Source organism: Zonotrichia albicollis, chromosome 36 (genome assembly GCF_047830755.1).
Source record: "Zonotrichia albicollis isolate bZonAlb1 chromosome 36, bZonAlb1.hap1, whole genome shotgun sequence".
In the NCBI taxonomy this organism is placed as follows: domain Eukaryota; kingdom Metazoa; phylum Chordata; class Aves; order Passeriformes; family Passerellidae; genus Zonotrichia; species Zonotrichia albicollis.
In genome coordinates, this window is record NC_133854.1 from 58090 (window position 1) to 79477 (window position 21388).

At 62.5% G+C, this 21388-nt stretch overlaps 2 protein-coding genes across 3 annotated transcripts; one reads left to right on the forward strand and one right to left on the reverse strand.

Moving 5' to 3' along the window:
• The first annotated feature begins 254 nt into the window (after positions 1 to 254).
• On the forward strand, positions 255 to 2718 carry NAA38 (N-alpha-acetyltransferase 38, NatC auxiliary subunit). 2 transcript variants are annotated; one of them, XM_074531418.1, is made up of 5 exons: positions 255 to 393; positions 1071 to 1245; positions 2065 to 2155; positions 2187 to 2268; positions 2554 to 2718. In XM_074531418.1, the coding sequence occupies exons 1-5, from the start codon at positions 355 to 357 to the stop codon at positions 2596 to 2598; spliced, it is 432 nt and encodes a 143-aa protein (XP_074387519.1). In that variant the 5' UTR covers positions 255 to 354; the 3' UTR covers positions 2599 to 2718. The 2 variants fall into 2 exon arrangements, with proteins under 2 accessions (XP_074387519.1, XP_074387520.1); XM_074531419.1 differs by having other exon boundaries at positions 2065 to 2206; positions 2289 to 2718.
• A 1073-nt stretch (positions 2719 to 3791) lies between these two features.
• Positions 3792 to 21382, reverse strand: KDM6B (lysine demethylase 6B). Its single transcript, XM_074531420.1, is given in 14 exon segments — positions 3792 to 4638; positions 5593 to 5763; positions 7517 to 7643; positions 8921 to 9062; positions 10006 to 10193; positions 10679 to 10793; positions 12560 to 12708; positions 13985 to 14053; positions 15000 to 15064; positions 16346 to 16551; positions 17803 to 17908; positions 19022 to 19044; positions 19047 to 19146; positions 20224 to 21382. Coding segments are annotated over 14 exon segments (2355 nt in total). The 5' UTR covers positions 21094 to 21382; the 3' UTR covers positions 3792 to 4614.
• Between the last annotated feature and the right edge of the window lie 6 nt (positions 21383 to 21388).

Below are 21388 nucleotides of genomic sequence, written 5' to 3' on the forward strand. Positions count from 1 at the left end.
CCCGACCCCGCACGGCCCCCAGGACCCCCCCGAGCCCCCCAGACCCCCCCAAGCCCCTCAGGGCCCCCCCGAGCCCCTCAGGGCCCTCCCCGCACCTCGGGGCCGCTCAGGCCGGGCCCGCGCCGCCCGTCCCCATGGCAACGCCGCCGGAAATCCCTGCTCTGCGCGCCGCGGGGCGTGCTGGGAAACGCAGTCCTTGTGTTTATCCCATTACTTCGCGGTGCATGCTGGGAAATGTATTCACTGCTCTGTACCCACTATCGCTGCCGCTCAGCGCGCGGTGCACGCCGGGAGTTGTAGTCCGTAGCTCCGCCCTCCCGGGCCGCGCCAGGGCTGCCGGGAAGCGGCGCCATCATGGCGGATCCGCCGGAGGAGGCGGGGGGCGGCCCGGCCGTGAGTGGGGGGCGCGGGGCGGAATTTGGGGGGATTTGGGGTCTGGGGGCGGCACGGCTGCCCTATGGATCCTGTGGGGAGCGGAGGAGGAGCTGGGGGGGATCGGGAGGCCGTGGGGGCGGTGCGGGGTCCTGAGGGGAGAACGGGGGGCTCTGAGGGCTGAGGGTGCTGAGGGGGGGGGGCTGGGGAGGTTGTGGGGGTCCATAGGGGCTGGGGGAGATTTTGGGGGGTCCCATAGAGAGTTTTGGGGCTGAGGGAGATTTGGGGGTCCCATAGCGATTAAGGAATATTTTTGGGGAGGTTTTAGGGGTTCCCATAAGCGCTGGGTGGGTTTTTTGGGGGCTGTGGGAGATTTGGGGGTCCCATAGGGATTAGGGAATATTTTGGGGTAGTTTTGGGGGGTCCTATAGAGAGTTTTGGGGCTGGGGGAGATTTGGGGGGCCATAGGGATTAGGGAATATTTTGGGGGAGTTTTGGGGGGTCCCATAGAGAGTTTTGGGGCTGGGGGAGATTTGGGGGGTCCATAGGGATTAGGGAATATTTTGGGGGAGTTTTCGGGGGTCCCATGAGCACTGGGTGGGTTTTTTGGGTTCGGGCTCCCCTCAATCCTCCCCATCCCCATCCCGCCGGCTCAGGGGGGTCTCACCCATCCCCCCCCGTTCCCCCTCCCCATTCAGGCCGGGCCGGGGGTCGCGGGGCCCCCCCGGGGGCGGCAGCGTCTGGAGGCGCTGCTGAACCGCAGCCTCCGCATCCGCATGTCCGACGGGCGGACCCTGGTGGGGGCGTTCCTGTGCACGGACCGCCAGAGCAACGTCATCCTGGGCTCAGCACAGGAGTTCCTCAAGGCTGCAGGTCCGGGGGGGTCCTGAGGGGATTATGGGGTGTTTGGGGCAGTTTTGGGGGGATCTTGAGGGGTTTTGGGGAGTTTTGGGGGGTTCTGGGGTTCCTGTGCACGGACCGCCACAGCAACGCCATCCTGGGCTCAGCACAGGAGTTCCTCAAGGCTGCAGGTCTGGGGGGCTCCTGGGGAATTTTGGGGGGTCCTAAGGGGGTTTTGGGAGGTCCTGGGGGAGTTTTGGGGGGTCCTGGGGCAGTTTTGGGGGTCTGAGGGGGGTGGGAGCGTTCCCAAGCTCTGACTGTGGGACCAACGTGATCCTGAGCTCTGCTCAGGAGCCCCTCAAGGCTGCGGATTTGGGGGGTCCTGGGGGGGTTTTGGGCAATTTTGGGGAGCTCTGGGGGGTCCTGGGGCTTTCCTGAGCTTTTTTGGGGAGCTCTAGAAAGATTTTGGGGGTCTGAGGGGGGTTTTGGTGTTCCTGAGTTCCGAGCACCTGAGATCAATGCGGGAATTGCTGAAAGCTGCAGGTCCTGGGGAGGCTTTGGGGTTTTTTGGGGTGTTTTGGGGTTTTTTAGGAGATTTGGGTTTTTGAGGGGTTTATTGGGGTTTTTAGGGAGGTTTGGGGTTTTTTTGGGGAAGTTTTTTTGGGGTTTTTCAGGGGGAAGTTGGGGTTTATTTGGGGCAGCCTTTGGGGTTCTTTGAGGACTTTCAGGGGATTTTCAGAGGGGTCTTTTGGGGTTTTTTTGGTGGGCATTTTTGGGGTTTCTTGTGGGGTGTCTTGGCGTTTTTTTTGGGGTTTTTTTGGGGGGTTCTGAGCCCTTTTCTCCCCTCTGCAGACGCGTTCCCGGGCAGTGAACCCCGAGTTCTGGGGCTGGCCATGGTCCCCGGGCACCACATCGTGTCCATCGAGGTGGAGCCCCCCTACCCCTGAGGGACCCTGCAGGGACCCCAGAAACACCGGAGGGACCCCAAAAACACCTGAGAGACCCCAAAAACACACTGAGAGACCCCAAAACCTCCTGATGGACCCCAAAAACCAACTGAGAGACCCCAAAAACACCTGAGAGACCCCAAAAACCAACTGAGAGACCCCAAAACCTTCTGATGGACCCCAAAAACACCCAATGGATCCCCCAAACCACCTGAGAGACACCAAAAACACCGGATTGACCCCCAAAACCACCTGATGGACCCAAAAGAAAAAAGGATGGACCCCAAAAACACCCAATGGATCCCCCAAACCACCTGAGAGACTCCAAAACCTGCTGATGGACCCCAAAAACACCGGAGGGACCCCAAAAACACCCAATGGACCCCAAAACCACCTGAGAGACCCCAAAACCACCCAATGGATCCCCCAAACCAACTGATGGACCCCCAAACCAGCCGAGAAACCCCAAAAACACCGGATTGACCCCCAAAACCACCTGATGGACCCAAAAGAAAAAAGGATGGACCCCAAAAACAACCCAGGGACACCAAAAGCACCGGATGGACCCCAAGAACAAATTGGGTGGGGGTCAGATGGACCCCCAAAAATACCTGATGGACCCCAAAAACCAACCAGGGACCCCAAAAACCACCTGGGACCCCCTGGATGGACCCCAAACCCGGATGGAGCCCCAAATTCTGAGACAGAGCCCCCCCCCCCCCCCAAATGTCCCTGTGGGGTTTGGGGGTCCCCATTAAAGCCCCCCCTTGGTGACGCTGTCCCCGTGTGACGCTCGTGGGTGCGATCCCAAGCCCCCTCCCCAAATTGTGTGGGATGGGGAGACCCCCCCTCAAATTCCTGAGTTCCCCCCTAAATTTGTGATCCCCCCATTTCCTGAGCCCCCCACTCAAATTCCTGAGCCCCTCAAATTCCTGGCTCCCAAATTCTTGAGCCCCCCACCCAAATTTCTGCCCCTCCCCATTTTCTGAGCCTCCCCCAACCCAAATTCTTGCCCCTCTCCCCCATCTCCTCAGCCCCCCACCCAATTTCCTGAGCCCCCTCCCCAATTCCTTCTCCCAGCTTTCCTGAGCCCCCCACCCAAATTCCCTCTCCCCAATTTCCGGAGCCCCCCCCCAAATTCCCGCCCCCTCAGCGCCCCTCCCCCATCCCCTCCCCCTCCCCAATTCGCGCCCCTCCCCCACGGAGCCGTTGGGCTTTGCCATTAATTTAATCTCAGGTACAAAATAGCTTCTGGGGGGGGGGTGGGGGAGGGGAATGGGGGGAGGGGGGCGCCCGCCCCTCCCCCACCCCCACAGACACGGGGGGGGAGGGGAAGGGGGGACACGGGGGTGGGGGAGGGGCGGGGCGGCCGCAGGGCCCAGCACCAATAATGGGGGGGTGGGGGCGGGGCGAGGGGGGGGGGACAGAACCCGCCCCTCCCCCACAAAGGTCAGGGGTCACCGGGTGATGATGGGGACAAGGGAGGGGGGAGGGGTCACCGGGGTCGCGGTGACCGAAGCCCCTCCCCCCCATCCCCTCCCCCCCCCCGCGAGAGTTGGGGACCCCCCCCAATAAATAAAGCGACCCCTCCCCCCCCTCCCCGCGTATAAATTAAAAAAGAGGAAAAAAATAAAGAAGAAAAAAAAAAAAAACAGAAAAAATCATTTACAAAAAAAAGCAAAAATAAACCCAAAAAAGAGGCTCGGGATAGAAAGGGGGGGAGGGGCACCCCAAGGCCCCGCCCCCCCGCTGTGGGGGGGAGGGGTAGCACAGGCCCCTCCCCCCTTTGCACCATGGGTTGGGGGGGAGCCCCTCCCCCCCCGAGACCTGAGCCCCGCCCACGAGGGGGGAGGGGCGGAGCGGGGGGGGGGGCACCTCCCCCCCCAATAAAATCCTGCCCCTCCCCCACCCCCCCCTGGGCCCCTCCCCCCGGCCCGGACCCGTATGGGGGGGAGGGGCGGCCGCTGGTGGGGGCGGGGCGAGTTTTTGGTTGAATCTTGGCAAGGGGGGTCCGACCCCCCCCAATAAAAGTGCCCCTCCCCCCCTGCCCCTCCCCCATTTAACGCTGAGGGGGGAGGGGCGGGGACCCCCCCCAGGCTCCCCTTTGTGTGGGGGAGGGGCACGAACCCCCCTCCCCAAAATGAGGGGGGAGGGGCCGGGGTGGAGCCCCCCCCCCCTAAAACAGCCCCCAAAACGTGGGGGTGGGGGAGGGGCAGCGCAGAGACCCCTCCCCCCATTTCCCCCGCGGGGGGAGGGGCGGTGGGGGCGGGGCTCTGTCAATTCCTAGAAATTGGGTTTTGTATAAAACCGGAGTTTCTCCACCCAAAGCTTTGTCCTTGTCCGTCCGGACGAGTTTTTTGGGGCGATTTCTCCGCGAATAAATAAAAAGTGTTCGTGGTGGGGGGAGGGGCGGGGCCCCCCCGGCCCCTCCCCCGCCCTGGGGGGGGCCCTGGACTCATCTGGGGGTCGGCGGCGTCACCTGGGGGGGGAGGGGAACGGGGGGGAGGGGTCAGCTCAGCCCCCCCCCCCATCATTGGGGACATCGGGAGGGGACGGGCCCCACACAGGTGTCCCCAATCCCTGGGTGTCCCCAGGTGTGTCCCCAACCCCCCCTGGGTGTCCCCAGGTGTGTCCCCATGCCCTCTGTGTGTCCCCAGGTGTGTCCCCAATCCCTGGGTGTCCCCAGGTGTGTCCCCATGCCCTCTGTGTGTCCCCAGGTGTCCCCAAGTGTCCCCAGGTGTGTTCCCACATTGTCACCCCCCACCAGGTGTGTCCAGGTGTGTCCCCAGGTGTCCCAGGTGCCACCAGCTGTCCCAGCTGTGTCCTCATGTATCCCCAGCTGTCCCCAGGTGTGTCCCCATCTGTCTCCACCTGTGTCCCCATGTATTTTCATGTCCCCAGCTGTCCCCAGGTGTGTCCCCATCTGTCCCCACTTGTCCCCAGGTGTATCCCAGGTGTGTCCCCATGTATTTTCATGTCCCCACCTGTCCCCAGGTGTGCCCCCACCCATCCCCACCTGTCCCCATCTGTCCCCAGGTGTATCCCAGCTAACCCACCTGTCCCCAGGTGTGCTCCCGTCCATCCCCACCTGTCCCCAGCTGTCCCCCCAGGTGTGTCCCCAGCTGTCCCCCCAGGTGTGTCCCCAGCTGTCCCAGGTGCATCCCCAGGTGTGCCCAGGTGTGCCCAGGTGTACCCAGGTGTACCCAGCTGTCCCCATCTGTCCCCAGGCATATCCCCAGGTGTACCCAGGTGTCCCCAGGTGTCCCCAGGTGCATCCCCAGGTGTCCGAGGTGCATCCCCAATGTGCCCAGGTGCCCCCCCATCTGTCCCCAGGTGTCCCAGGTGCATCCCCATCTGTCCCCAGGCATCCCCATCTGTCCCCGTGCATCCCCAGGCATCCCCAGGTGTGCCCAGGTGCCCCAGGTGCGCTCACCAGGGTGAAGCCGTCGTAGATCTGCATGAGCTCCTCGGTCTTGTACTGCTCGAGGACGATGACGCCGGCCAGGCCGCCGCCGCGGCGCCGCGCGCAGCCCTCGCAGTGCACCAGGTACGTGTTGCGCCCGCCCGTCTCGCTCGTCACAAACAGGATGTTGAACACCTCCACCTGCGGGCACGGGCACGGGCACGGGTGCCGCTCAGCGGGGCGGCACGGGCACCGCGTGGGCAGGGGAGGGGTCAGCGGGGCAGCAAAGGGCACTGCGTGGGCAGGGAATGGTCAGCGGGGTGGGCACGGGCACCGTGTGGGCAGGGGAGTGGCCAAAGACAGCCCATGGTCACAGTGATGGTCAGCGGGGTGGGCACGGGCACCGCGTGGGCAGGGGAGGGGTCAGCGGGTGGGCACAGGGCACCACGTGGGCAGGGAATGGTCAGCGGGGTGGCAAAGGGCACCGTGTGGGCAGGGGAGTGGCCAAAGACAGCCCATCGTCACAGTGATGGTCAGCGGGGCGGCAAAGGACACCACGTGGGCAGGGGAAGGGTCAGCGGGTGGGCACGGACACCACATGGGCACAGTGATGGTCAGTGGAATGGTCAAGGACAGGCCATGGTCAGGGGAATGGTCAGCGGGGTGGTAAAGGACACCACGTGGGCAGGGGAGGGGTCAGCGGGTGGGCACGGGGCACCGTGTGGGCAGGGGAATGGCCAAAGACAGCCCATGGTCACAGTGATGGTCAGTGGAATGGTCAAGGACACCCCATGACCAAGGCCAAGGCCATCCCATGGCCGTGTCCTCAGCAGTGTGGCAGTGCCATGGCCCTGTCCCCAGCCGTGTCCCCAGCCGTGTCCCCAGCCCCATGGCCGTGTCCCCAGCCCATCCCCAGCCCCATGGCAGTGTCCCCAGCCCCATGGCAGTGCCACAGCCGTGTCCCCAGCCGTGTCCCCAGCCGTGTCCCCAGCCCCATGGCCATGTCCCCAGCCCATCCCCAGCCCCATGGCAGTGCCACAGCCATGTCCCCAGCCCCGTGGCCATGTCCCCAGCCCCATGGCAGTGCCACAGCCGTGTCCCCAGCCCCATGGCAGTGTCCCCAGCCCCGTGGCAGTGTCCCCAGCCCCATGGCAGTGTCACAGCCGTGTCCCCAGCCCATCCCCAGCCCCATGGCAGTGTCCCCAGCCCCATGGCAGTGCCACAGCCGTGTCCCCAGCCCATCCCCAGCCCCATGGCAGTGCCACAGCCGTGTCCCCAGCCCCATGGCAGTGCCACAGCCGTGTCCCCAGCCCCATGGCCATGTCCCCAGCCCCATGGCAGTGCCACAGCCGTGTCCCCAGCCCATCCCCAGCCCCATGGCAGTGCCACAGCCGTGTCCCCAGCCCCGTGGCCATGTCCCCAGCCCCATGGCAGTGCCACAGCCGTGTCCCCAGCCCATCCCCAGCCCCATGGCAGTGCCACAGCCGTGTCCCCAGCCCCATGGCCATGTCCCCAGCCCCATGGCAGTGTCCCCAGCCCCATGGCAGTGTCCCCAGCCCCATGGCAGTGCCACAGCCGTGTCCCCAGCCCCATGGCCGTGTCCCCAGCCCCATGGCAGTGTCCCCAGCCCCATGGCAGTGCCACAGCCGTGTCCCCAGCCCCATGGCCGTGTCCCCAGCCCCATGGCAGTGTCCCCAGCCCCATGGCAGTGCCACAGCCGTGTCCCCAGCCCCATGGCCGTGTCCCCAGCCCCATGGCAGTGTCCCCAGCCCCATGGCAGTGCCACAGCCCCATGGCAGTGCCACAGCCGTGTCCCCAGCCCATCCCCAGCCCCATGGCAGTGTCCCCAGCCCCATGGCAGTGTCCCCAGCCCCATGGCAGTGCCACAGCCGTGTCCCCAGCCCATCCCCAGCCCTGTGGCAGTGCCACAGCCGTGTCCCCACGGGTCACTCACGTCACACTCGTTGCAGTAGTAGGCCGGCTCGTCCTTCACCCGGCCCTGGTAGGCGATTTTCTTGCCCGCGCGCACCAGGCTCTCGCGCTGCACCTGGCAGTGCTTGATGGACTGCAGCAGGCAGTACCTGCGGGGACACCGGGACAGCTGTGCCACCCACCATGGGGACATCTGGGACAGCTGGGACAGCTGTGACACCTGAGGCACCCACCACAGGGACACCTGGCAGTGCTTGATGGACTGCAGCAGGCAGTACCTGCGGGGACACCAGGGGACACCGGGACAGCTGTGCCACCCACCATGGGGACAGCTGGGACAGCTGTGCCACCCACCATGGGGACACCTGGGACAGCTGGGACAGCTGTGCCACCCACCATGTGGACACCTGGCAGTGCTTGATGGACTGCAGCAGGCAGTACCTGTGGGGACACCGGGGACACCCGGGACAGCTGTGCCACCCACCATGGGGACACCATCACCAGGGACACCTGGGACAGCTGTGCCACCCACCGTGGGGACACCTGGGACAGCTGGGACAGCTGTGCCACCCACCATGGGGACACCATCACCAGGGACACCTGGGACAGCTGTGCCACCCACCACGGGGACACCCGGGACACCTGTGACACCTGAGGCACCCACCACAGGGACACCTGGCAGCAGGCAGTACCTGGGACAGGAGGGGACACCCGGGACAGCTGTGCCACCCACCATGGGGACACCATCACCAGGGACAGTGCCACCTGTTGTCACCTGGGGCACCTGTGGCACCTACCATGGGGACACCATCACCAGGGACAGTGCCACCTGTTGTCACCTGGGGCACCTGTGGCATCCACCATAGGACACCTTTACCAGGGATAGTGTCACCTGTGTCACCTGAGGCACATACTGGCACCCACCATGAGGACACCATCCCCAGAGACAGTGTCGCCTGTCACCCACTATCACCCACTGCAGGGACACCGTTACCAGGGACATTGTCATGCCCTGTCACCCGCCACAAGGGACAATCACCCACCGTGGGGACACCGTTACCAGGGACATTGTCATGCCCTGTCACCCGCCACAAGGGACAATCACCCACTGTGGGGACACCGTTACCAGGGACATTGTCATGCATTGTCACCCGCCACAAGAGACAATCACCCACTGTGGGGACACCGTTACCAGGGACACTGTCCCCCACTACTGGGGACACTGTCACCAGGGACTCACCTGCTGTCACCCACTGTTGGGGACACTGTCACTGTCACCACAGTCCCACCCACCATGGGGCACCCAGGCCACCAAGTCCCCTGTGCTGCTGTGTCCCCATCCCATGTCCCCGTCCCCATCCCCACCCTGTCCATGTCCCTCCCTCCCCGGGTGTCCCCAGGTGTCCCCAGGTGTCCCCTGGCTCACTTGATCATCTTGTAGAGGTCGGGGTCGCTGATCTTGACGGTCCTGGCCACGTTCCAGGACACGTGGATCATGGGCACGATGGACTTGACGTTCTTCACCTCGTTCCACTCGTAGCGCTCCAGGGCCAGCTGGTACTGGTACGCTGGGGACAGGGGGACAGCGGGGATGTCACCGTGCCCCTGAGGACCCCGGGACACACAGACACCCCCCCAGGACACACAGACACCCCCTGGGACACACAGACACCCCCTGGGACACACAGACACCCCCAGGGACACACAGACACCCCCCCAGGACAGACAGACACCCATGGGATGCTCCAGGGCCAGCTGGTACTAGTACGCTGGGGACGGGGGGACAGCGGGGATGTCACCATGCCCCTGAGGACCCCAGGACACACAGACACCTCCAGGGACAGACAGACACCCCCTGGGACAGACACCCCCAGGGACAGACAGACACCCCCAGGGACAGACAGACACCCCTGGGACACACAGACACCCATGGGATGCTCCAGGGCCAGCTGGTACTGGTACGCTGGGGACAGGGGGACAGTGGGGATGTCACCGTGCCCCTGAGGACCCCAGGACACGCCCCAGGACACAAAGACCCCCACCCTCCCCAATGTCCCCAATGCCCTGGATGTCCCCAATGTCCCCAATGTCCCCTAAGTGTCCCCAGTGTCCCCTCACCCGTGAGCGGCCCCACGTTCCAGGCGATGTTGTTGCACCAGCCCGTGGCCTGCACCCAGTGCCCAAATGTCCCCAATGTCCCCAATGCCCTGGATGTCCCCAATGTCCCCAATGTCCCCTCACCCGTGAGCGGCCCCACGTTCCAGGTGATGTTGTTCCCCCCAATGTCCCCAGTGTCCCCCAATGCCCTGGATGTCCCCAGTGCCCAAATGTCCCCAGTGTCCCCTCAGTGTCCCCTCAGTGTCCCCTCACCCGTGAGCGGCCCCACGTTCCAGGCGATGTTGTTGCACCAGCCCGTGGCCTGCACGCAGTGCCCAAATGTCCCCAATGTCCCCAATGTCCCCAGTGTCCCCAATGCCCTGGATGTCCCCAGTGTCCCCAGGGTCCCCTCACCCGTGAGCGGCCCCACGTTCCAGGCGATGTTGTTGCACCAGCCCGTGGCCTGCACCCAGTGCACGGTGCCGGCGTTGATCCACACCAGGTCGCCGGGGCGCTGCACGAACCGGTACACCGGGATGTTGGAGCGGTACAGGTCCTCCAGGATGGGCCACCACGAGCCCGTCAGGTAATCCACGCCGTGCCTGCGCCGGGGGCGTGGTCAGAGACTGCCCCGCCCACACCGGGACGCGCCCGCGCAGCCACGCCCGGGCCCGCCCAGCCAACCCTGAATCGAGCCTCAGGGGTGGGAAAGGGGGGTTGGCCACGCCCACTGCAGTTGGCCACGCCCCATGTAGGACCACACCCATACATTATCAGGCCACGCCCACTGGCTTCGCCCAGGCCACACCCCCAATAATTAACAGCAATTATTGTGTGGTGATCTCTTTATGTAGACTCTGCCCCTTTTCCCAAACCCAGTCCCTTCTATAGCCCCATAGCCACGCCCCCTTTTATGCAGGCCCCGCCCACCTGTCACAGAAGGCAGAGATGCTCTCCCAGTAGTGCTACCCCAATAACCCCGCCCCTTTCACTGACCACACCCTATTTTATGCAAACAGCACATATTTTATGCAGACCACGCCCCTATTATGCAGGCCACGCCCCCTTTCCCGCAGGCCCCGCCCACCTGTCGCAGAAGGCGGAGATGGTTTCCCAGTAGTGCTCGTGCACCGCGAACCACTCGCAGTCGCCGGGGCCGATGTTGATGTTCACCGAGCAGAAGTTGTTGTTCTCCTGGTGGCCTGCGGGGGACGCTGTCACTGTCACTGCCACCACCACTGTGTCACTGTCACTGTGTCACCGTCACTGTCACTGCCACCACCACTGTGTCACCGTGTCATTGTCACTGTCATTGTGTCACTGTCACTGTGTCACCGTCATCGTCACTGCCACCATCACTGTGTCACCGTGTCATTGTCACTGTCACTGTGTCACTGTCACTGTGTTACCGTCACTGTCACCGTCACCGCCACCATCACTGTGTCACTGCCACCATCACTGTGTCACCGTGTCATTGTCACTGTCATTGTGTCACTGTCACTGTGTCACCGTCACTGTCACTACCACCATCACTGTGTCACCGTGTCATTGTCACTGTCACTGTGTCAGTCACTGTGTCACTGTCATTGTCACCGTCACTGCCACCATCACTGTGTCACTGTCACCGTCACTGTCACTACCACCATCACTGTGTCACCGTGTCATTGTCACTGTCACTGTGTCAGTCACTGTGTCACTGTCATTGTCACCGTCACTGCCACCATCACTGTGTCACTGTCACTGTCACTGTCACTGCCACCATCACTGTGTCACCGTGTCATTGTCACTGTCACTGTGTCATTGTCACTGTGACTGTGTCACTGTCACCGTGTCACCGTCACTGTCACCATGTCACTGTCACCGTCACTGTCAGTGTGTCACTGTCACTGTGTCACCGTCACTGTCACCGTCACTGCCACCATCACTGTGTCACCGTGTCATTGTCACTGTCACTGTGTCACTGTCACCATCACTTCCATCGTCACTGTGTCACTGTCACCGTCACTGTCACTGTCACCGTGTCACTGTCACTGTCACTGTGACACCGTCACTGTCACCATAACTGTCACCATGTCACCGTCACTGGCACTGTGTCACTGTCACCATAACTGTCACCGTGTCACCGTCACCGTGTCACTGTCACTGTCACCGTCACTGGCACTGTGTCACTGTCACTGTGTCACTGTCACCTCGTGCCATCCCCACTGCCCCCCAGGTGATCGGGGTCTGCTGTCCCCACTGCTGTTGGTTTCTGTCACGTCCCATGAAAAAATCCCAAAAATAACCCCAAAACCAAAAAACAAATCCCTCAAAAAATCTCAAAGAAACGTCAAAAGTTCAGGAAAAATTCCAAAAAAATGCCAAAAAAACTCCTCCAGGTGTCACCAGGTGTGTCCAGGTGTGTTGTGGGTGTTCCTCAGGTGTGCCCAGATGTGTTACAGGTGTGCCCAGGTGTGTCACTCACCGGGTGTGCGGCTCCCGGGCACCTTCATGTACAGCTGCACGGTGTTCATGCCCAGGATGGTGTTACGGGTGTGTTGTGGGTGTGTTACAGGTGTGTTACAGGTGTGTTGTGGGTGTGTTACAGGTGTGTTTTGGGTGTGTCACTCACCGGGGGTGCGGCTCCCGGGCACCTTCATGTACAGCTGCACGGTGTTCATGCCCAGGATGGTGTTGTGGGTGTGTTACAGGTGTGTTGTGGGTGTGCCCAGGTGTGTTACAGGTGTGTTACAGGTGTGTTACAGGTGTGTTACAGGTGTGCCCAGGTGTGTTACAGGTGTGTTGTGGGTGTGTCACTCACCAGGTGTGCGGCTCCCGGGCACCTTCATGTACAGCTGCACGGTGTTCATGCCCAGGATGGTGTTGTGTGTGTGTTATGGGTGTGTTGTGGGTGTGTTATGGGTGTGTTGTGGGTGTGTTATGGGTGTGCCCAGGTGTGTTACAGGTGTGTTTTGGGTGTGTCACTCACCAGGGGTGCGGCTCCCGGGCACCTTCATGTACAGCTGCACGGTGTTCATGCCCAGGATGGTGTGGCCCACGTGGCTCAGCATGTTCCCCGTGGAGGACACGCGCATGAACGCCGGCAGCTTCAGCAGCTCCTGCAGCTGCGGCTTCCACCTGCGGACAGGGACAGGTGTGTCACACGGGGACAGGTGTGTCACCCAGGGGACAGGGACACGCGTGTCACATGGGGACAGGTGTGACACCCAGGGGACAGGGACAGGTGTGACACCCAGGGGACAGGGACACGCGTGTCACATGGGGGACAGGGACACGCGTGTCACATGGGGACAGGTGTGTCACATGGGGGACAGGTGTGTCATATGGGGGACACGGACACGTGTGTCACGTGGGGGACAGGGACAGGTGTGTCACATGGGGACAGGTGTGACACCCAGGGGACAGGGACAGGTGTGTCACCCAGGGGGACAGGGACAGGTGTGTCACCCAGGGGACAGGGACAGGTGTGTCACATGGGGGACAGGGACACGTGTGTCACCCGGGGGACAGGGACAGGTGTGACACCTGGGGGACAGGGACACGTGTGTCACCCAGGGGGACAGGGACACGTGTGTCACATGGGGGACACGGACACGCGTGTCACCCGGGGGACAGGGACACGCGTGTCACATGGGGGACAGGGACACGTGTGTCACCCAGGGGACAGGGACACGCGTGTCACCCAGGGGACACGGACAGGTGTGTCACCCAGGGGGTGGCACCTGTCTGGGGGCACCACCCACCCCGGGGGAGCAACACCTGGCACCTGAGAGGGGCCCTGACCCTCCCATTGTCACCCAGGTGTCCCTGCAGCACCCACAGGTGACCCTGACCCCTCTCACTGACACCCAGGTGTCCCCACCCCATCGTCCCCCAGGTGTCCCCCATCGTCCCCCAGGTGTCCCCAGTGTCCCCCTAGTGTACCCCTAAATGTCTTCCAGTGTCCCCAGTGCCCCCCCCAATGTCCCCACTGTCCCCCATTGTCTGTCCCCACTACCCCAGGTGTCCCCCCATTGTCCCCATTGCCCTGCCAGTGTCCCCATTGTCCCCCATTGTCCCCACTGTCCCCCATTGTCTGTCCCCAGTGTCTCTGGTGTCCCCACTACCCCAGGTGTCCCCCCATTGTCCCCATTGCCCTGCCAGTGTCCCCATTGCCCCCCATTGTCCCCCATTGTCCCCCATTGTCCCCACTGTCCCCCATTGTCTGTCCCCAGTGTCTCTGGTGTCCCCACTACCCCAGGTGTCCCCCCGTTGTCTCCATTGCCCCCCATTGCCCCCCATTGTCCCCATTGTCCCCCATTGTCCCCCATTGTCCCCATTGTCCCCATTGCCCCCCAATGTCCCCACTGTCCCCCCCACTGTCCCCCATTGTCCCCAGTGTCCCCACTGTCACCTCTTGGCGTCCGACAGGTCGATGTTGGTCCCGAACTTGATGATCTGGTGGGATTTCTGGTCGGGGGGGCTGGGGGGGACACGGGGTCACGGGGGGCGGGCACGGGGTCCCCAAGGGGGACATGGCACCCCCCCCCACCCAGGGCTTGGGGACACGGGGACAACCTGGGGACCCTTTGGTGACTTTATGACCCCCCCCCAGTGACATCCTGGGACCCCTTGGGGACACCGGGACTCTTTGGGGACAGTGGGACCCCCCCACAGTGACACCCCAAGGACCTTTTGGGGACATTGGGACCCCCCCAAAGGACACTGGGAGCCCTTGGGGACATTGGGAACCCCCCCACAGTGACACCCTGGGGACCCTCTGGGGACACCAGGACCCCCCAAAGGACACCAGGACCCTTTGGGGACATTGGGACCCCCCCCACAGTGACACAGTGACACCCTGGGGACTCTTTGGGGACGTTGGGACCCCCCCCCACAGTGACACAGTGACACCCTGGGGACCCTTTGGGGACATTGGGACCCCCCCACAGTGACACCCCAAGGACCCTTTGGGGACATTGGGACCCCCCCCACAGTGACACAGTGACACCCTGGGGACTCTTTGGGGACGTTGGGACCCCCCCCACAGTGACACAGTGACACCCTGGGGACCCTTTGGGGACATTGGGACCCCCCCCCACAGTGACACAGTGACACCCTGGGGACCCTTTGGGGACATTGGGATCCCCCAAAGGACACCGGGACCCTTTGGGGACATCGGGATCCCCCCCACAGTGACACAGTGACACCCTGGGGACCCTTTGGGGACATCGGGATCCCCCCCACAGTGACACAGTGACACCCTGGGGACCCTTTGGGGACATCGGGATCCCCCCCACAGTGACACAGTGACACCCTGGGGACTCTTTGGGGACGTTGGGACCCTCCCTCCCCCCGGGCAGGGCAGGGGTGACACCGGGTTGTCCCCCGGGATGTCCCCAAGAGGGCACAGGGGGTGGTGGCCCCACCTGGGCGGGGTCTCGGTGGTGCTGTCGGGCTCCTCGGCCTCCTCATCCTCGCTGTCCTTGTCCTCCTGCGGGGACAGTGACACCTCAGGACACCGGCGTCACCCAAGGTGTCACCTCAGGACACTGGGGGACACTTGGGGACACTCCAGAGATAGACAGATATCCCAGAGGACACTTGGGGACACTTGGGGACATCCTGGGGGCTCCAAGAAACACCCTCAGTACACCAAGGGACACCAGGGGACACTTGGGGACACTTGGGGACATCCTGGGGGCTCCAAGAAACACCCTCAGTACACCAAGGGACACCAGGGGACACTTGGGGACACTCGAGGACACGAGTCCCCTGGAACCCCCTGAGCCCTCTGTGCCCTGTGCTGTCCCCACTGTGTCCCCTGTCCCTGTGTCCCCTTGCTGTCACCTGCAGGGACTCCTGGAAGGAGCACACCTGTACTGGGTGTACTGGGAGATGCTGTGTCCCCTGTCCCTGAGCTGTGTCCCCGTGTCCCCAACGTGTCCCCAGCGTGTCCCCAGCGTGTCCCTGTCCCTGTCCCTCACCTGCAGGGACTCCCGGAAGGAGCACACCTGGACTGGGCGTACTTGGCGATGGTGGTGTGGGAGCTGCTGATGTCACAGGGCCACACCTGGTGTGTCCCCTGTCCCTGAGCTGTGTCCCCTGAGTGTCCCCTGTGTGTCCCCATGTCCCCAATGTGTCCCCAACGTGTCCCCAGCGTGTCCCCAGCGTGTCCCTCACCTGCAGGGACTCCTGGAAGGAGCACACCTGGCACTGGGCGTACTTGGCGATGGTGGTGTGGGACCTGGTGTGTCCCCTGTCCCTGACCTGTGTCCCCTGAGTGTCCCCATGTCCCCAGCATGTCCCCAGTGTGTCCCCAGCGTGTCCCTCACCTGCAGGGACTCCTGGAAGGAGCACACCTGGTACTGGCCGTACTTGGCAATGGTGGTGTGGGGTCCCTGCTGCGTCCCCTGTCCCTGAGCTGTGTCCCCTGAGTGTCCCCATGTCCCCAGTGTGTCCCCAGTGTGTCCCCAGCGTGTCCCTCACCTGCAGGGACTCCTGGAAGGACGATGCCTGGTACTGGGCGTACTTGGCAATGGTGGTGTGGGGTCCCTGCTGCGTCCCCTGTCCCTGAGCTGTGTCCCCTGAGTGTCCCCATGTCCCCAGTGTGTCCCCAGCGTGTCCCTCACCTGCAGGGACTCCCGGAAGGAGCACACCTGGCACTGGCCGTACTTGGTGATGGTGGTGTGGGAGCGGCTGCTCTCGCAGGGTGTGTCCCCTGTCCCTGACCTGTGTCCCCATGTCCCCAACGTGTCCCTGTCCTGTCCCTCACCTGCAGGGACTCCTGGAAGGACGATGCCTGGTACTGGGCGTACTTGGCGATGGTGGTGTGGGAGCGGCTGCTCTCACAGGGCCACACCTGGCGCGTCCCCGACAGGTCCCAGTTCTGGTCCGACGGCTGCTGCACCTGCGTGCGCACCTCGACCGCGTGCTCGCCGCTGGCCTCCACCAGGGTCTTGGTGCTGAACAGACCCAGGTCTGGCAAAAAACACCGGGTCTGGGTCATTTTGGGGGATTTCGGTCATTTTGGGGTCACCAGGGGGGAATTGGGGATGTCACGGGGTCAGGAAGGGTTAAATGGGGACAGGGACAAGGACAGGGACAGGAACAGGGACAGGGGACACAAAATCTCCACCAGGGTCTTGGTGCTGAACAGACCCAGGTCTGGCAAAAAAAACACCGGCTTTGGGTCATTTTGGGGGATTTGGGTCATTTTGGGGGATTTGGGTCATTTTGGGGGTGTCTGGGGGGAATTGGGGGTGTCACGGGGTCAGGAAGGGTTAAATGGGGACAAGGACAAGGACAGGGACCCCAGCAGGGTCTTGGTGCTGAACAGACCCAGGTCTGGCAAAAAAACACCGGCTTTGGGTCATTTTGGGGGATTTTGGTCATTTTGGGGGATTTGGGTCATTTTGGGGTCACCAGGGAGAATTGGGGGTGTCACGGGGTCAGGAAGGGTTAAATGGGGACAGGGACAAGGACAGGGACAGGGACAGGAACAGGGACAGGGGACACAAAATCTCCACCAGGGTCTTGGTGCTGAACAGACCCAGGTCTGGCAAAAAACACCGGCTTTGGGTCATTTTGGGGGATTTGGGTCATTCTGGGGGATTTGGGTGATTTTGGGGGTGTCGCGGGGTCAGGAAGGGTTAAATGGAGACAGGGACAGGGAATCTCCACCAGGGTCTTGGTGCTGAACAGACCCAGGTCTGGCAAAAAACACCGGCTTTGGGTCATTTTGGGGGATTTGGGTCATTCTGGGTCACCAGGGGGGAACTGGGGGTGTCACGGGGTCAGGAAGGGTTAAATGGGGACAGGGACAGGGACAGAAAATCTCCACCAGGGTCTTGGTGCTGAACAGACCCAGGTCTGGCAAAAACCACCAGGTTTGGGTCATTTTGGGGTCACCAGGGAGGAATTGGGGGGTGTCTGGGGTCAGGAAAGGGACAGGGGTGCAATGGGGACAAGGACAGGGGTGGTTTTGGAGGGATTTGGGGTATTTTTGGGGTATTTTTGGGGTGTTTTTGTGGTGTTTTGGTGCTCACTGAGGCGCAGGGACCCCGCCAGGCCCCGGATGACGGTGATGGGGGATCCATGGGGGCAGGTGAGGGGTTTTGGGGTCCCTATGGGGTTTTTGGGGGTTTGGGGTATTTTTGGGGTGGATTTGGGGTGTTTTTGGGGTGTTTTTGGGGTGTTTTTGGGGTGTTTTTGGGGTGTTTTGGTGCTCACTGAGGCGCAGGGACCCCGCCAGGCCCCGGATGACGGTGATGGGGTTCTTGGGGTCGGTGCAGAACTGCAGCAGCACCGGCGAGAAGGCGTCGCGTTTGCTCTCCAGCTGGGCGGGAACAACGGCGGCCAATCAGAAACCAGCACCCGACAAAGGGACCAATCACAGCCCACAGCCCTCGGGCAGGGACCAATCAGCAGCCAGCACCCAGAGCAAGTACCAGTCACAGCGCAGCGCCCTCATGCAGGGACCAATCACAGCATGCCACGACCCTCCCAACAACTATGTCAGCAGCCAATCAGGATGGAGATGGTTTGAAGCATCAGCCAATCAAGATGGAGAAGGTTTAGGGCATGAGCCAATCAGGATGGAGATGGTCTGGTTCACCATTCAGCAGCCAATCAGGACTGAGATGGTTTGGTGCATCAGCCAATCACGACTGAAAGGCCATGATCTGGCAGCCAATCAGTGGCAGGGAAACACTGCCCCCCACCCATTGGCAAATCAGCAGCAGGGAGGCCCCATCCAGCAGCCAATCAGGAGAGTCTCCTATCCCATCAGCCAATCATGGATGCTCTGGCAGATCCGTCCCTTCTGGCAGCCAATCAACAAAGAGCTACCCGTGATGGACCAACCAGGAGGGGAGGGATCCAGTCAGGGCCAATCGGCAGAGAGAGTGAATTTGCCAGGGAGCCAGTCAGCATCAAGGCTGCCCAACAGCCAATCAGGAGAGGAGACACCCTGGGATCCCTATCAGGGAGCCAATCACAGCCAGGGGATTTATGGAGGGAGCCAATCAACAGACAGGAGACCCATCCAGTTAGCCAATCAGCGGCCAGGGGACCTATCCAAGGAGCCAATCAGCGGTCAGGGAACCCACTGAGGAGCCAATGAGCGGCCAGGAGACTCATCCAGGGAGCCAATCAGCAGCCAGGGCACCCATGCAGGCAGCCAATCAGCAGCCAGGGGACCCATTAGGGAAGCCAATCAGCAGCCAGGGCACCCAAGCAAGGAGCCAATCAGCAATCAGGAAACCCAAATAGGGAGCCAATCAGCAGCCAGGGAACCCATTGAGGGAGCCAATCAGAAGCCAGCAGACCCATTGAGGAGCCAATCAGCAGCCAGGGGACCCACTGAGGGAGCCAATCAGCAGCCAGGGGACCCATGCAGGCAGCCAATCAGCAGCCGGGGGGCCGCGGGCAGCAGCCAATGAGCACTCACGTAGATGCTGGGCGTGGGCGGTTCAGCTTGTCCCGGGGCAGCTGCTCGCGCGCGTCGATTCGCGGCTTCACCGACTGCGCCGGGCACAGGTACGACTCGCGGAACGGCCCTTCAGCCGCGCCTGCCTGAGGGGACACCACGAGTGCCCCAAATCACCCCAAAATACCCAAAAATACCCCAAAAATTCCCAAAAATACCCCCAAAATACCCCCAAAAATACCCCAAAAATACCCCAAAAATACCCAAAAAAATACCCAAAAATACCCCCAAAAATACCCCCAAAATTTCCCCAAAAATACCCCCAAAATTTCCCCCAAAAATACCCCCAAAAATACCCTACAGAATCACCCAAATCCCCCCAGAATCACCCAAATCCCCACTTCAGAACGGCCCCTTCAGCCACGCCTGCCTGAGGGGACACCACGAGTGCCCCAAGTCACCCCCAAAATACCACAAAAATACCCCAAAATTCCCCAAAAATACCCCAAAAAATCCAAAAAATACCCCCAAAATACCCCAAAAATACCCCCAAAATACCCCCAAAATACCCCCAAAAATACCCTACAGAATCACCCAAATCTCCCAGAATCACCCAAATCCCCACCTCAGAACGGCCCCTTCAGCCGTGCCTGCCTGAGGGACACCAGGAGTGCCCAAATCACCCCCAAAATACCCCAAAAATACCCCCAAAATACCCCCAAAAATTCCCCAAAAAATACCCCCAAGAATACCCCCAAAATTCCCAAAAAATACCCCCAAAAATACCCCCAAAAATACCCCAAAAATACCCCTGTGACCCCCCTAAACCTCTGTGGGACCCTCTAAACCCTTCTGGGAACCCCAAAATAAGCCCCAAAATCCCCTGTAACTCCCCCTGTAACCACTCCAAATGGACCCCAAACCACCCTGTGACCCCCCTAAACCTCCGTGGGACCCTCTAAACCCTTCTGGGAACCCCAAAATGAGCCCCAAAATCCCCTGTAACCACTCCAAATGAGCTCCAAACCACCCTGTGACCCCCCTAAACCTCTGTGGGACCCTCTAAACCCTTCTGGAACCCCAAAACAAGCCCTAAAATCCCCTGTAACCACTCCAAATGAGCCCCAAACCACCCTGTGACCCCCCCCAAAGCTCTGTGGGACCCCTAACTTCTCCCAGGACCCCCAAAACCAGCCCCAAACCCCTGCCAGCTGCCTCCAGACTCACTTGCTGGCCCGCACCACCTCGGCGGCGCTGTGCCGGATGGTCAGCTGCGCCAGGGGCAGCCCCCGCGGCTCCGCCACCTCCGAGGCCGCCAAGGCGTCACCGCCGGTGCCGCCAGCGCCGGCTCCGTGCGCCCCCCCGAGGCCGGGGATCCCCCCGGGCCCCCCGGCGCCGCTCTCCACCTTGATCAGGCGGATCTTGAGCTCCTTGGGGGGCCCCTCGCCCAGCGAGCGCAGCTTCAGCAGGTCGGCCGAGCTGACGAAGGCGGGCGGGGGTCCCGCGGCGGGGGCTGGGTTTGAGGGGGGGTTGCTGCTGTTGTTGTTGGTGGTGTTGTTGTTGTTTGGGGGGGTCCCCCCTTTCGTTTCCAGCCTGGGGAGGGGTCCCCCCCTTTCTCCTGCACGCCGGGGCTCTGCAGGTCCAGCGTGGCCAGCACGGGGCGGTCGCGCTGTTGCTGCTCGCGCTGTTGCTGTTGTTGTTGTTGTTGTTGTTGTTGTTCCCGCTCCTCTTTCCGGGGGTGCCGCCGCCGGGGGGGTCCCCGCCGCAGATCCCGGTGCCGCGATGATGACGATGATGACGATGACGATGATGAGGATGATGAGGATGAGGAGGGGGGCACGCGGCGGTGCCGGCGGCCCAGCCCCGATTTGGGGGGGGGGTCCGGGGAGGGGGGGCTGGGCCGGCCCGCCTGCTCGGCCAGGGTCTCGCAGGCGCGGCTGATCTGCTCCAGCGCCTCCGACTCGCTGCGGCCCGGGGGGGGCACGGCCGGGGCGCCCCAGCCCGGGGCTGAGGTAGCGACGGCTTGGGGGGGGGGGCGCGGGGGGCTCTGGGGAAGGGGGGGTGGGTTTGGGGGTGCTGATGGTGCCCCCCATTCCCGCTCCGGAGGGTTTGTCGGCGGCAGCAGGAGGAGGAGGTTTGGGTAAAAAGGGGAAGTTTTGGGGTCGTCCCGTTTGCCGAAGGGGTAAAGGCGGGGAGGGTCCGGGGGGTCGCCGGGGTGACCCGGGGGGGGGGCACCGAATGGGGGCGCTTTGGGGCGGGCCAGGAGGGGAGGGGCGGGTGGGGGGGGTGGGGGAGGGGGCGGGGGAGGGGGCGGGGCGGGGGTGACCCCCCCCTCATCCTCCTCCTGCCGGATGGACTCGTCCAGCATCTTCATGATGTTGGCCAGGC

Bases quoted from the DNA above. Each gene is read 5' to 3' on its own strand.
- NAA38 (XM_074531418.1), top strand. From the start codon at position 355: ATGGCGGATCCGCCGGAGGAGGCGGGGGGCGGCCCGGCC. The intron at 394-1,070 runs GTGAGTGGGGGG...CTCCCCATTCAG, and splicing joins AGGCGGGGGGCGGCCCGGCC to GCCGGGCCGGGGGTCGCGGG. The intron at 2,269-2,553 runs CTGAGAGACCCC...CCCCAAAACCAC, and splicing joins TGATGGACCCCAAAAACCAA to CTGAGAGACCCCAAAACCAC.